Raw genomic sequence first — 12,752 nt, forward strand, 5'->3', positions numbered from 1 at the left:
GAGACAGGAAGTATCGTCAGTAGAGAATCCCGGGCTCCTGTAACAAGTCACTCCCAGCCAGGATGGTGCCGCCAAAGGAGGCACTACAGGCAGCTGCGAATCAGGACTTTTTGGCCTTGGCTGCCAAAAGACCCCCTTTTTGAAAGGCTTTTCCTTGCTATCCACCTATGGGAATTAGGGCTAATGAAATAATAATGAACATAAAGAAGTTGCTCAGAGAAAATATATATGGTCTCACATAAATTCCATTCTTTATTAAAATACAGAAATACTTTTTACAGCATGAACAGAAAATACTGCATTGTCTTGGAATCTTAAGATTTAGAAATTTTATTGAATCACTCCCAGGCCCACAATACACTGTACTAGAAAAAAAGAATACTGCATCAAAAATGAAAAAAGCACCCCAAAATATTAAAATCATTAAGGCCAGTAGTGTTTATTTAATGAAACTACATATCTGACTCTAGTGTACCTACCAGTCACTATTCAAAGGAATATATTAAAAATAGATCTCTAAATAATGAAAAAATTGGCCCAAAGGAAAAAAGCTTATGTACAATAACAAAAAGGCTTTGAAAAATTAAAAGCACATTTTGATATGGTGTCTTATATGTAATCGTCTATTACCGTAAAAAATGAGCACATCAACTCACTCCGACAACATGCTTGTTTGGAGCCTACTTATTGCACATGAGAGATCTGTCAATGTATGCAGTAAGAATACATGTATGTTCATACACAGATAATTATAGTATAAACAGTATGTGATGAAATTAAATGAGAGGATAAATAACTTTAACAAACTACATTTTGAGGCACATGAGGAATAAAATTCATGTTCTTTCTAAGTTACGGACACAGCATCTTTTTTCTCCCCTGTTTTTTGTACCTTAGTGTAATGCTTATTTGCATTTAACCTAGTTATCGTATGTTTGCATGCTTGGCAAACTGAATTACAGAACCAAATTGCCTATTACAATTTATCATTATGTGACACAATTACATAGAAACACTTCGAAGCGAGAGGATTGTCCCGATATTAGGAAACACTGATTGCATCATGCTTACAAAGAACAAAAATTAAGGAGAGGCTCTTTCCCCAGGTGACAGAGTTTACTGCTCTTCCTCTCCAATGGAAATGCTGTTCCCCATTACAACGGGTTCTATTCATTGATTTCTGGTCTGCAAAATTAGATCCATTGGAATAATAATAATAATAAAAAAAAGCTAGCCCCTAAAATGACACCATTTCCTAGGCTCAAAGCTCCACACTCTCCAAGCACTTCTAAATAAAGTCTGGAATTGAAGTAATGTTCCAGAATTCCATTACGTCCACAAAAAGTGAAAGCACAATGAATTTTCGAGTAGTTGGAGTGTCTGCAATACATGTACCAGATCCTCCTTGCACACGGGCCTTGGCACAAGCAGTTGATGCATAAACTTCCACTGGATGACCTTTATCTCAAATTCCCAAACCCAATCATAAATACACGCATGAATGTGCATACATACACCCTTTTCAATCTTTAGAAGGGAGGAAGACCATCCAGTTAGGGAAAAGGCAATGCGGTCAGCCCTATTTTCCTTTTACCGAGACAGGGAGATGACCTATTTGTGCCTTTGGTTTCTGGCTTTTTCATGCAGGGCACGGTTAAGGACAGGAACTTTACCAGGGAGAGGATTCGGCTGTCACCTTCCCAGACAGAGATCAGAACGCTTCCTGCGTGGGCATATTGGAGTAGAGAAGCAGAATAAAGAGGTGGAAACATGAGATTAACTGAGGCTGGGTTGAAAGAATCTGGCAATGAACTCCTCAACTTACAAAACAAAAGGCATAACATTTCAATCATCATCATTCAATCTTGCAAGCTTAGAGAACATGGATTTCCACTTGCTCAGGTGCCCTCGGTATTTTAGCAAGAGCCTTGTCAGATAGTTACAGCCTAGCCTGGCTAGTAAAACACAAACCTTCTGGCCCAGTGATGCTTTGTGATATTACAACGGCACTTAATTAACAAAAAGTTTTCACTGTTAGTGTAGAGGAAAAAATGGCAACAGAAGGTAATTATAATGAAATGATGTTGCTTCATCCATTTTTATTGCATTTTATTGCGTGCGTATAGAATCAAAAGTAAATTTATCTGCAAATGTACTTAAAGGAAAAAGTCTTTATATTAATAAAATTATTTCTAGGTATATACAGGAGAGAAAATAATCAACCGATGTCTATAAAATGGAAATATTTGCTGTATAAAGCAACTGATCTTTCAACATTTCTGGAGGATGAGAGGAGAGGAGCTCATTTTCTTTGACTATATCAAGTGATCAAAGATATAGCTAGAAGATGACAACAAATTAAATATTGTGGTTTTGAATACAATGGTTTTGAATAACAGAAATTAAAGTTCTCCAAATTCTCACACTTAGGCAGCAACATTTTCAGATCCTGCAGTGGAAACAAGTTTGACTTCTAGTAAGAAGGGTATGCGACTATGCTGGATAAAGGCCAGGCATAGAACATCCCCTTTCCAGAATTTTGCTGCCTTTCTCTCTCCTCTAAACTACATTTTCCTTTCAGAAACATATCATCATCTTTCCCTTCCCAGACTTCATACTGCACACCTTCTCATCACACTTGTAAATGTCTAAAAACAAAACTTCACCCCAGAAATGCTTCTGACATAGCTCATCATGTCTCATCTTTGATCCGGGCTGGCCCTCCTCATTTAAACTGAGACACTGGCCTGGCTTTGGTCACAGGGGGTGCAGTCAGGGTTAAGTGGGTCTGGACAAAGCTACACGTTCTATAAAGAACTGTGGAATGATCAGAATTGCTACTGGATGTCAGAGTGACTCGAGGCAGATTGTAGGAGGCAGCGTGGCTGGGAGAAACAACTCATGCTTCTCAAGAGGTATGTCAGATTGTCTCCAGGTCACCTGGGCTCTTGACCTTCAGGACTGAATGAAGAGAAATCCCTACGGGGATGAGCATTTGGGCCTGTGCTTGAGGAAGGTTGATGAGTTGTATCAGTGAGATGTCAGGGTGAGTCACAGAATGAAGCATTTAAAATGGATAGGACTAAAAATAAAAGGGACAGAATTCTTATTCCCAAACTCAAGGACAGACTGAGAGGGCTAGACCTTGAGTAATGGAAAGAGCAAGTGGAGATCAGGCTGGAAGCATGATAGAGCCAAAGAATGCTGTAGGCAGGTGGTGAGGGGATAGTGGAAGGCAGGCAAGGATCAGGACTACTGGGCCAGCAAGTGAGGAGGCCACCTGTTAATTCTTTATTTCTCTCTCCACCCACCTCTCCTGCCCAAAAAACATTTGATGTAGTAGAATGGAGAAATACAGAAAGGGGGAAATGAAGAAACGCAGAGATAGGAAGGAAAGAAGGAAGGAAGGAAGGAAGGAAGGGAGAGAGAGAGGGAGGAAGGGAGGGAAGGAAGGAAGGAGGGAAAGAGAAAAGAGAAAGAAAGAGAAAAAGGAAGAGACAGGAAGAAAAAAAGGTAGAAACTAATGAGAAAATGATGTTTAAGTGGCTTCGAAGAAGAGTTACATGCCTGTGATAGAAGAGGATAAGAAAATATCTGGATGAAGTCAGACAGGGGGAGAAGCAGAAGCTACAAGTCATAAAATACAAGAGTGAGGAGCCTACAGCCCCACTGGGCTTCGCTGAGAGTAACTACCGTCAGCACCTGCAAAGCTCACCTGGATGCCCCCTCCTCTCCCGGTGGAGGAGGTGGGGGTATGGGGTTGATAACTCAGAGAGCTTGTTTCTTTTGCACTGCCCCTTGATCTGCCCCCACAGAGTGCTGTGGGGCCCATGGGAGATGATGTGGAGAGGGTTCTACACTGGAGGTGAGCTGTTCAGGTGTCCCTCATGCGTCTTCCTCCCAATTCCTCTGAGATTGGGGCTCTAGAGACAAGAGCAGGGTCTGCACATTTGCATGCACTCACAGCATCAGCTCACCATGCCTAAAGATACAGCGATAAGATTACTTTAAAATGAGCGCGGTGGGTGTTACACATCCGGCAATGTCGCCCTTCAAAGCGGTTTACGCGTTGCAACTCCTTACACCAACACCTGCCTGATATGGTTAGGAAATGAATTGTGGCTCTTATTGCTCTAAGCTTTTGGATCAGCTAAGGAAACATACAAGGAAAAGACAAACTAATGAGAACGGAGACGCACCGTTTTAAATTTCAAATGGATTATCTGTGTCATTCACCAGGCAACATCCCAGTGGCTTTGACTTGCTCCAAAAAGAAAAAAAAACATCCACCCCCACCAAGGGACGACAGTGCACTTCCAACTACAGTTTGAAAGAATGTGTTCTAGCTTCTAAACATGATTCCAGAAGAGATGTACTAAAAATACCCTGAGTAATGACAACATTCTAGGAACACGTGCCCAGGCTCTTAAAGGTGATTTCTTTGAAGGTGAAACTAAATTTTGAGGTGCTTATGAAAAAAAAAAAAATCGGTCTCATGATTCTATTCTCAGTGCTCCTATGGAACCATTTGGGAAGAAAGAGAAGCCCCAGATATTTCTGAGTCTGTTCTCAAGGACAGAGATGGTAAAGAATGAAAGAGGACAGGGAAGGTTCTCTTCTATCCATGTCCTGCAGGCTGTGTCTTCTCAAAGAGGCTTACCTCTGTGACATACCTGTGACAGAGTGCCTCATGTAGGAGGCCCAGTTCAGCTACCTGCCCACTCTGAGGGGAGCAAGGTACAAGGAGTGTGGGGGTCATGGAAAGAGCTCTGTGGCCCTCCCCGAGAGATGCTTACCTCCCTGTACAGTTTACCCGCAGATGGAAACCCGACGCATTTGTGCGAGGCATCAAAGATTGCAAAGGAGAAGGACATGATGCTTAAAAGTAAAGCTGTAAGTACGACTCTCTAATGCCTGCAGGAGACCACTAGCCCAAGCGGGAATGTGAGATCGTAAGACAAAAAGATGCAAGTCGGTGACTGGGGAGGTTGGGAGAGCCAGGAATAAAAGGTGTCAGGCTCCGCTTTGGCAATTCTCCTTTCAATAAAGATAACGGGGTTCAAAGAGAAGTTAGTGGTTTTTTGACAAAAATGTGAAAACCAGTCAAGCATTGGTTCACACGGTTCATTAACAAGGTGTCTTTTATACGGCAAGTGCTATGCAAGGTGCTAGATAGTTCCTTTTTCCAAGCACCAAGATTTAAATATTTTCGTAGAGGGGCACCTGGGTGGCTCAGTCAGTTAAGCATCCGACTTTGACTCAGGTCATGATCCCACAGCTTGTGAGTTCGAGCCCCACATTAGGCTCTGTGCTGACAGCTCAGAGCCTGGAACCTGCTTTGGATTCTGCCTGTGTCTCTCTCTGTCCCTCTCTTGCTGGTTCTCTCTCTCTCTCTCTCAAATATAAACATTAAAAAAATTTAAAAACTTAAAAATACAAAAAAATATTTTCATAGAGAATCTGCTCCATGAGCCAGAATTTTATCTAAGTAAGCTACATAAACCATGTGTTATGTTTAGTTTGGGGTCTGATATCTAAATCATTGCTAGATAGTTCTTCTGATTAAGATAGAATGCTCTAGAAAGCAAAACCTCCCTCTTCAATGCCTCCTTAAACATCCCCTCAATTCCCACTTCCCACTTCCTGTTGCATTAACTCACAAATGCACAGTCACTCATGCATGCACACACAAGCATGAAATGTAACTTGGGTTTGGGGTTATAACTGCATAACTCTTCAGACCTTCACGACAGACCATGTTTACTTTTCTGTCATCAATTATAACTTGTTTTTCTCTAAACTAAAGCTTCCTTAGTTCATTATATCACTAATGAGTACAATTAAGAGCTAGGCCCTCGGTGCCTCACAGCATTTTTTCCCCAGTTAACGAAGCACACGGCCTTATAGATTCATTCACACAAGCTTACGTAACTCATATTGCTCATGTGACCACAGCCAGATTTACGACGACACTGAAGATTCTCCCAGGACACCCTTTGTGTGTGTGTGTGTGTGTGTGGCCACAGGAATTTTGCTAGGTTTTCACGACAGGGCTGATGAATCTGATGGCCACGACCTAACTAAGTTCTACATTTATATAAAGCATCTGCTCCTCTATTCTAATGTAACAGAGCGGGGATCTGCTCGCCAACATCGATTTGTATTATAGGTGCGGTTACTGCACGGACAAGCTCTGTTAAAAAGAGAAAGATTGCAGAGTTGGCTTCATCTCAGACGTCTGTGTCTGATTCGCAGACATCTGTGTCTCCCTGAGAAAGAACTTTTTCACAACCAGAGCTGTCCAACAGAGAAATAAGCCACTTCCTATGGGAGTGAACTCCCCGTAATGGGACGTCGTCAGGCACAGCCATTTCTCAGGGCTGTGGGGGAAGGCGGTCCAGTGCTGGGTGGGGAAGGCAGAGCCTTCCTGAGATGTGGGGGTGCTACATTTATGATGGAGGCGGTCTCCGGTCACCCAGGTTGACTGTGAAGTGACACCCCATCAGGGCCCGCTATTTCAGAGTGAGCTGTTGGGAAACACAAGGCTCTGGGCGTGTTCCAAAGTAGGATCTAAGGGAAGACACCTGTGTCGGCCTTTTGTATGAAGCGCCAATGCACAGAACCAACTCCGAGGCTCAGGTCACATGGTAGAGCAACAGAGCAGAGCATGATGGGCCGGCAGCCCGGAGCAAGTCTGAGTGGTCTACTTAGACCGTTTGGACGGAAAGACGCTGTTGTCTCCACAAGTATCTGACCTCATTATTTGATCGACTGCTGAACTAGCTCTTCGCCTTTGGAAGTGTCTCCACTCCTCTCTCCTGCCCACCTCCTCTTAATACGGACTCCGGGTACAGCCTCCTAACCTGGAGAGAGCTGTCATTCCTAAGTTCTGCTTTCCATCTCTTCCTCTGGAGGAACTCAAACTCAGTGCTAAGTGTGAGGGGCTTCTGTATGGGTCTGGGGCCCCGCTTGTGAAAGGGAGGGAGCGAGGAAGAGCAAATCCTTTTCTAAACGCTGTGCTTTTGCCCAGAGCTGCGTCTCCGTTAGGGGAATTTCCTGAAGCCTGCGAGAGCCAGGGTGAACGGTTCTTCTTAAGCACAGTGTTTTGGTGAAGTCCGTGTGTGCTAATACCACTGTAACCACAGAGGAATTTACCACAGGAAGTATCCCAGCTGTGACTTATTAGCATTAGAACAAATTACACAAAGCAAATTGTTAGCAGACATGTTTCCATAATATTTAACTGGTGGCCATAAATAACAGAGATTCTCTTTCAAGTCAAGGTTAGATTTTCAACAATCCAGCTTCCAATTGTCCAGGAAGGAATCGTCTTCGATTAGGGTAACCACTGGGGGGGAAGGACTCCCTGGAACTTCCCTCGACAGCACAACAGCACGACCAGCAGTTGGGCTGGAAGCTCAAGGGCCGTGTGAGCGAAGCGGGGCATCGTCCCCGGGGTGACATAGAAGGATGGAAAGAGGAATGACTGCATCTCTAGACTTCTGGATTCACTTCTGGGGTCCCCAGGCGGCCCTCTCATGCCACCAGGAATATAAGACATGGTGAGACAACAGCACAGCTGGGCAACTACTCAGTTCGTGGAGTGTGTTTATGGTACAAAATAAACCACATCCACCAACAGGTTTTCACCCCTCTCCTTAACAAAATATTGCAGCTTTAAAAAGGTCACCTCCTCCCTCACAACCCGATGTCTTCTTATCTGAGGTTTAAAAAAAGAAAGGTGAGTCCAATCTCTTCATCCTGTAACCCCACCAGGGAAGAGTTGAAAAAGTGCCCTGTGAGAGCAAACACTGGCACTCACCTGCTCACATGTATGAAAACCTGACTATGGAGACATCAAGGGGAATATTTCCATCTTTCCCGACTTTCTGCCAATGACTAAATTCAAGTCCTTGGTCACTGCTGGGAGTTTCCAATTATCTTCAGAGTTACGACAAAATTCTCCTAAAGCAATCTCAAAAAATAATTTAAAAAATGATTTTAATTAAAAAAAATATTCCATACAGCACATAAATACAAAAATAGGTTATTGCTGCTTCAAGGGTTGAGGCTGTTAGAAGAGGTGCTCTTTTATTGTTTTCCTATGAAATTTATAGTTGTATCTTCCCTCTCTCACTGGTTTCCTCCTGAAGTAAACCAACCTTCGCTCAGGATTCCTCCCATTTGGTTCTCCTGAGGAGTTCTTCATTCCTTTTTCCTGATGAAAGGAAAAAACCTTGGCAGCCCCGCTGAAGAGAAATGATGGGAGCCCGGTGAACGCTCTGGTGGGAACTAAACAAGGCGCTCAAGACGTCTGTCTGTTCCCTGCCCCACGGGCTGCCTGGCTAGGTCTCTGCCTCAGTCACAGGGGCCCTGGGCTGGCTTGACCCTTCCAGCCAGCCTGAGGGATGCAGGCCCAGAACCCCAGAACCGTCCCCCAACTGCCTCCAGGGCGCACCCTGCTGGCAGCAGAGGGGATAGCTGGTCATAACAGCCTAGAGTGGGTTCTGCTCCAAGTTGCAGCTGGGAGGCATTCTAAACCAAGCGACTGTAAAACTGATCCGCTCTCGGCCTCTTCTAGGCTCTTCCAACTACTGTTAGAACACACACACACACACACACACACACACACCTTACATCTTTTTACTTGAAGTCTTCACAAAGGGAATCATGCACTTATAAAATACTTAAAATGATTTAGGCAATAGAATTGTCTTTAGATTTTTTTAAAAAAATGTTTGACACAGGTGATTGGAAATGTCTGGACACGCACACACACACTCACCCACTCTAATTTGGAATTATGCAAAACTATATCATTATTCACCGCAACCTGAAGCAAAGCTACTGCCATGGAATAACAAGTGTGAGGTTCCCAAAATAAGCTCGCGTTTGGACGAGAATGACACACATGGCCTGACTCTTTAAGGTCCATTTAGAGGAAATGGCCTGGCATGTTTTACATTTGCTGAGCTATTTAGCTGCCTGGTCTGACAAGATTTTTGAAAGGGGTGAAAATTAATTATAATTGCAGTATTGCTACAATAATTTGGTTGGCTAATTGCATTTCAGTGCAAAAACAGGCAAGGAGGAATTTCCTCCCTGGGTTATTTTCTGATATGGCAGCATTCATTTTAAGAGTAATGAGATTTTTAAAAAGTCAAACCTTAAATATCATGGCTTCAGCAATCTGTCCTGCTTAAAGTTTAATGCAAAATGAGATCGCACCTCCGTGAGAGCAGTTACACGTGAACATGGATCCAGTTTTCTCCTAGACTTGAGAGGAGAAAATCTCTCTCCCCCGAAAACTACTCACAGTATCTCTTTGACATTGTTTGGGGATGATTTTAATTTGGGGGCACCAATGCTCCTGCTTTTGTAGTGAGGGAGGCACTGGTGAGGGTGGGTAGGAAGCTTTGAAAGTCTCTCAACAAGGTATGTGTTGGCAGAAGAGACGCGACAGGTCTGAGAGAGGAATGTGAGTGGAAACCCGCGGATGCAGAAAGGGTGGGTGAGTTGTGGTGGGGTTTTCTGGGCCTCACCATTTTCACGTTGGCTTTTGAGGGAACTTATCTAGCTCCAGACCAGCCATGAGCACTTAAACTCTGAGGGACAGAGTCATTTTATCTAAGATGTTGGAAGACTCTGTCCCAAGGCCTGATGACACCGGGGTAGCTTTGTCAGGTGCTGAAAGCAGCAGACATGAAGCTCTCCCACAACCTGATGACTCCAGCTCAATTCAGGGGCCAGGTTTAGGACAGTCTCCTCCTCCCCTTCTCTGCCATGCTTTCAGTCCAGCCACCAGGTGTGTGTCTAAGAAAGGATTTTGCTATGATGGGCTTTCTCGATTATCGCTCAGCAAAATGGGTCTAACAGCATGGCATGGAATCTTCCTTAGGATCTTCATCTAAGTTCTACCTGATCGAAGAGAAGATCAGCATTCAGATCTACCCTGGCAGCCCCTGTCCTGCACCAGGGCACCTGGTTGAAGGATGAGGGGCTGAAATCCCACCCTGCTCCAGCCATCAGGTGAGACCCCTGCTCTGCTCTGCCGGCTGCATCCCAGAGGAAGGTATGCTTTCCCTAACTTGCATTTTGGCCATGGGAGGCCCTGAGTTTTCCTTGATCCTCTCCCTCCCAGAGATTGCAAAGTCTAGCATTCATCTCCTCACCTCCAACGTTATAGATGTTGTAAGAGGATATGCCCATGGCGAAGGTGAATTCAGTTTGAAGATACGCTTCCTGTTCAGTGAGGAAGGAAGAATAAAAGAAGGAGGGACAGAAAGAAAGGAGAAGGATAAAAGGAATGGAGATGAGGTCACCTTCCTGCCTATTCAATTGTGGTTTCATCGTCCTTCCTTGGACACAGCTGCAAAGGGGTAAAAAATCAATTTTTTTTCTATTACTTCACGGTGAGGAAGGAGAAAACCTATTTGTAAATTGAATTAAACCCAATAATAGCATGTCTGTGTATTTGTTGAGAACTAGAAAAATTAGCTAGCGATACAACTACGTAATCCGGCAATGTAACTAGAAAGCAACACTCTTCCATTTCAAAGCTTATCTGAGACATTTTTCTTCTTTTTTAAAGAAACACCCATGGCTAAATGTCACTAAGACTCTTCGGCGTGCCAACACATCAACACCTCAGTAAGGACTCTGAAAAGGAAGGGACTCCAAAGCCCCATCTGGGAAGAACATACTTCCAGATTTTTGCCTTTGCTGCTTGTGCATCTCAGTCCATCAATAATGACTGGGTATGAACTAGAATGCTCTAAGAGACGGTTTCTTCCCAAGTTGCAATCTGTGGTGCTGACTGTGGAAGAAATTCCCCGTGTCTGTGTAGGCTAGATCTTGTTCACAGAGACCCTAACCCATCCCCGGAGTACCGGATCAGCAGGCTACTGCAGTGAGGGTCCTGAAACTTCATTAACAGTCTGCCCTCTAGTGGGACAACACAGTATTTCAAATAACTAGGAATAGAAAAGACTTTTTTCTTCTCTGTCAGAGGGCAAAAGAATTCAAGTTTTCCAGATAGTGCAAAGTGAGGCATTTTTCCCTAAGACAGCTTCCAGAGCTGAATTAAGCAAGGCTCACAATGATAGGTCCCCAGGGCAGAGTTAAAGACAGGTGGTGCTGTGGTGGAGACAGAGGTCTTTATTCTCACATCTTTGTGAGAACGCTTCAGGGTTCTTCTTGGGCAATAGCATTCCGTTCCCTGCTCTCTCATCATAAAAATAGGACCCACTCTAAGAGCAACCAGCCTATCAGGAACGTTAAAATAACAGGCTTTTCCATAATTTTTGGCAAATCATTAACACAGAGGAGCCTTTCAAAAGGGTCATGTTGAATTTTTTGTTTTTAAAGGCAGAGATGCACAATTTTTTTTTTTAAAGGCCAAGTCTTTGTGGCTGTTAATTTTAAGAAGAGAATCCATTTTATGATGGTGGCTGGATGTTGGTAAGGCAGAAGATGATCTTGAGATCTGTTGTCTGGACATTGCTTCTATCTTTTAAAAACCTTCAGAATTTGGCTTGCTTCAGTTTATCAATATGGTAGCACAGTTTCAGCGCGGGGCCCAGCTTCAGACCCAAGTATTTCATGATCATATCACTCTTCAGCAACAAGAGAGCATTGCCATCAATCTCCTGGCAGAACAGGATCAGAAAAAAGAAAATCCAGAAGGTGGTCAGAATAATAGAACAGTGGCTCTGGTTAACATGTGGTCAGGGGATGAGGCGAGGGAATATGGATTTACTCATATATATATCTCTGAGTCCCAAGGCAATATCTTCTTTAAAAAATAAATTAAAGCAAATACTATGTGTTCCTCTTCCCATAATGTCCCTGAGGTCATATGATACATCGGATCTTTCATATTCCTGCTCCCCCTACTGAAGGAACCGGACATAACTCCAGTTATGTTCCTGATATCCCCCACATGATATTTATCTCTTTATCTGCTCTAGGACCAAAGAAGCAAAAAATTTACAATGGACTTAATGTTTGTGTCCCCATCCAAATTCAAATGTTGAAATCCTACCCTCCCATATGACAGTATTTGGAGGTGGGGACTTTGGGAGGTAATTAGGTCATGAAGGTGGAGGCCTCATGAATGGGGTTAGTGTCCTTATACAACAAGATGGCAGTCTGCAACCCAGAAGAGGATTCTCACCCTGATCCCAGACTTCCAGTCTCCAGAGCTGAGAAATAACATCACTCTTGTTCATAAGCCAGCCAGTCTATGGTACTTTGTTATAGCAGCTTGACTGGATTAAGACAAAGTGTCACCTGTTAGACCCTGAAACTAGCAGTTACTTTTCCATTTCAGGTGCCGGTACGAGGCCCTGACTGCCTTCCATCACCCTAATCTCTTCTATCTTTTCTTGGTAAGCCCACTGACCTTGAGCTGATTACCAAATTGCTCATTACATTTGATGAGGGATTTCAGGTGTCTGGCCCTATCAATAATTTGAGGTGGCAGACAACTAAATAATGCACCTACTTCATCCCAGGATTCAGCACAAAGAACTACTAAGGGAATGCCAACCCCTCGTGGTCGTGGTATTGTTCCGATTTGTCTCTGAAAATGGTAACCTTCCAGAATGCGTGTAGAATTCATGAAACTTCTAAGGCTGGGTTTCCTCATTCACCTATCCTGTCATTTTCAGGTCACAAGAGACAAAGGGTAGAAAGTGTGGGTGCTCAGGTTGGGAGAAGAGGCAGTTACAGGACTCATATAACCATGCAAG

The 12,752-nt window shown here is 43.7% G+C and overlaps 1 protein-coding gene across 7 annotated transcripts in view; it reads right to left on the bottom strand.

The window, feature by feature from the left end:
- Positions 1-227: 227 nt before the first annotated feature.
- Positions 228-12,752, bottom strand: part of SCML4 (Scm polycomb group protein like 4) — a 124,556-nt gene continuing 112,031 nt past the window's right edge. For all 7 annotated transcript variants that reach the window (XM_078447183.2, XM_078447185.2, XM_078447184.2 and 4 more), the window contains one exon: positions 228-11,648. In XM_078447183.2, coding sequence (XP_078303309.1) covers positions 11,523-11,648 — 126 coding nt within the window. In that variant the 3' untranslated portion in view covers positions 228-11,522. The remainder of the gene's footprint in view (positions 11,649-12,752) is intronic.

The sequence above is a fragment of the Panthera onca genome, chromosome B2, assembly GCF_046562875.1.
Source record: "Panthera onca isolate mPanOnc1 chromosome B2, mPanOnc1 haplotype 2, whole genome shotgun sequence".
Lineage (NCBI taxonomy): Eukaryota > Metazoa > Chordata > Mammalia > Carnivora > Felidae > Panthera > Panthera onca.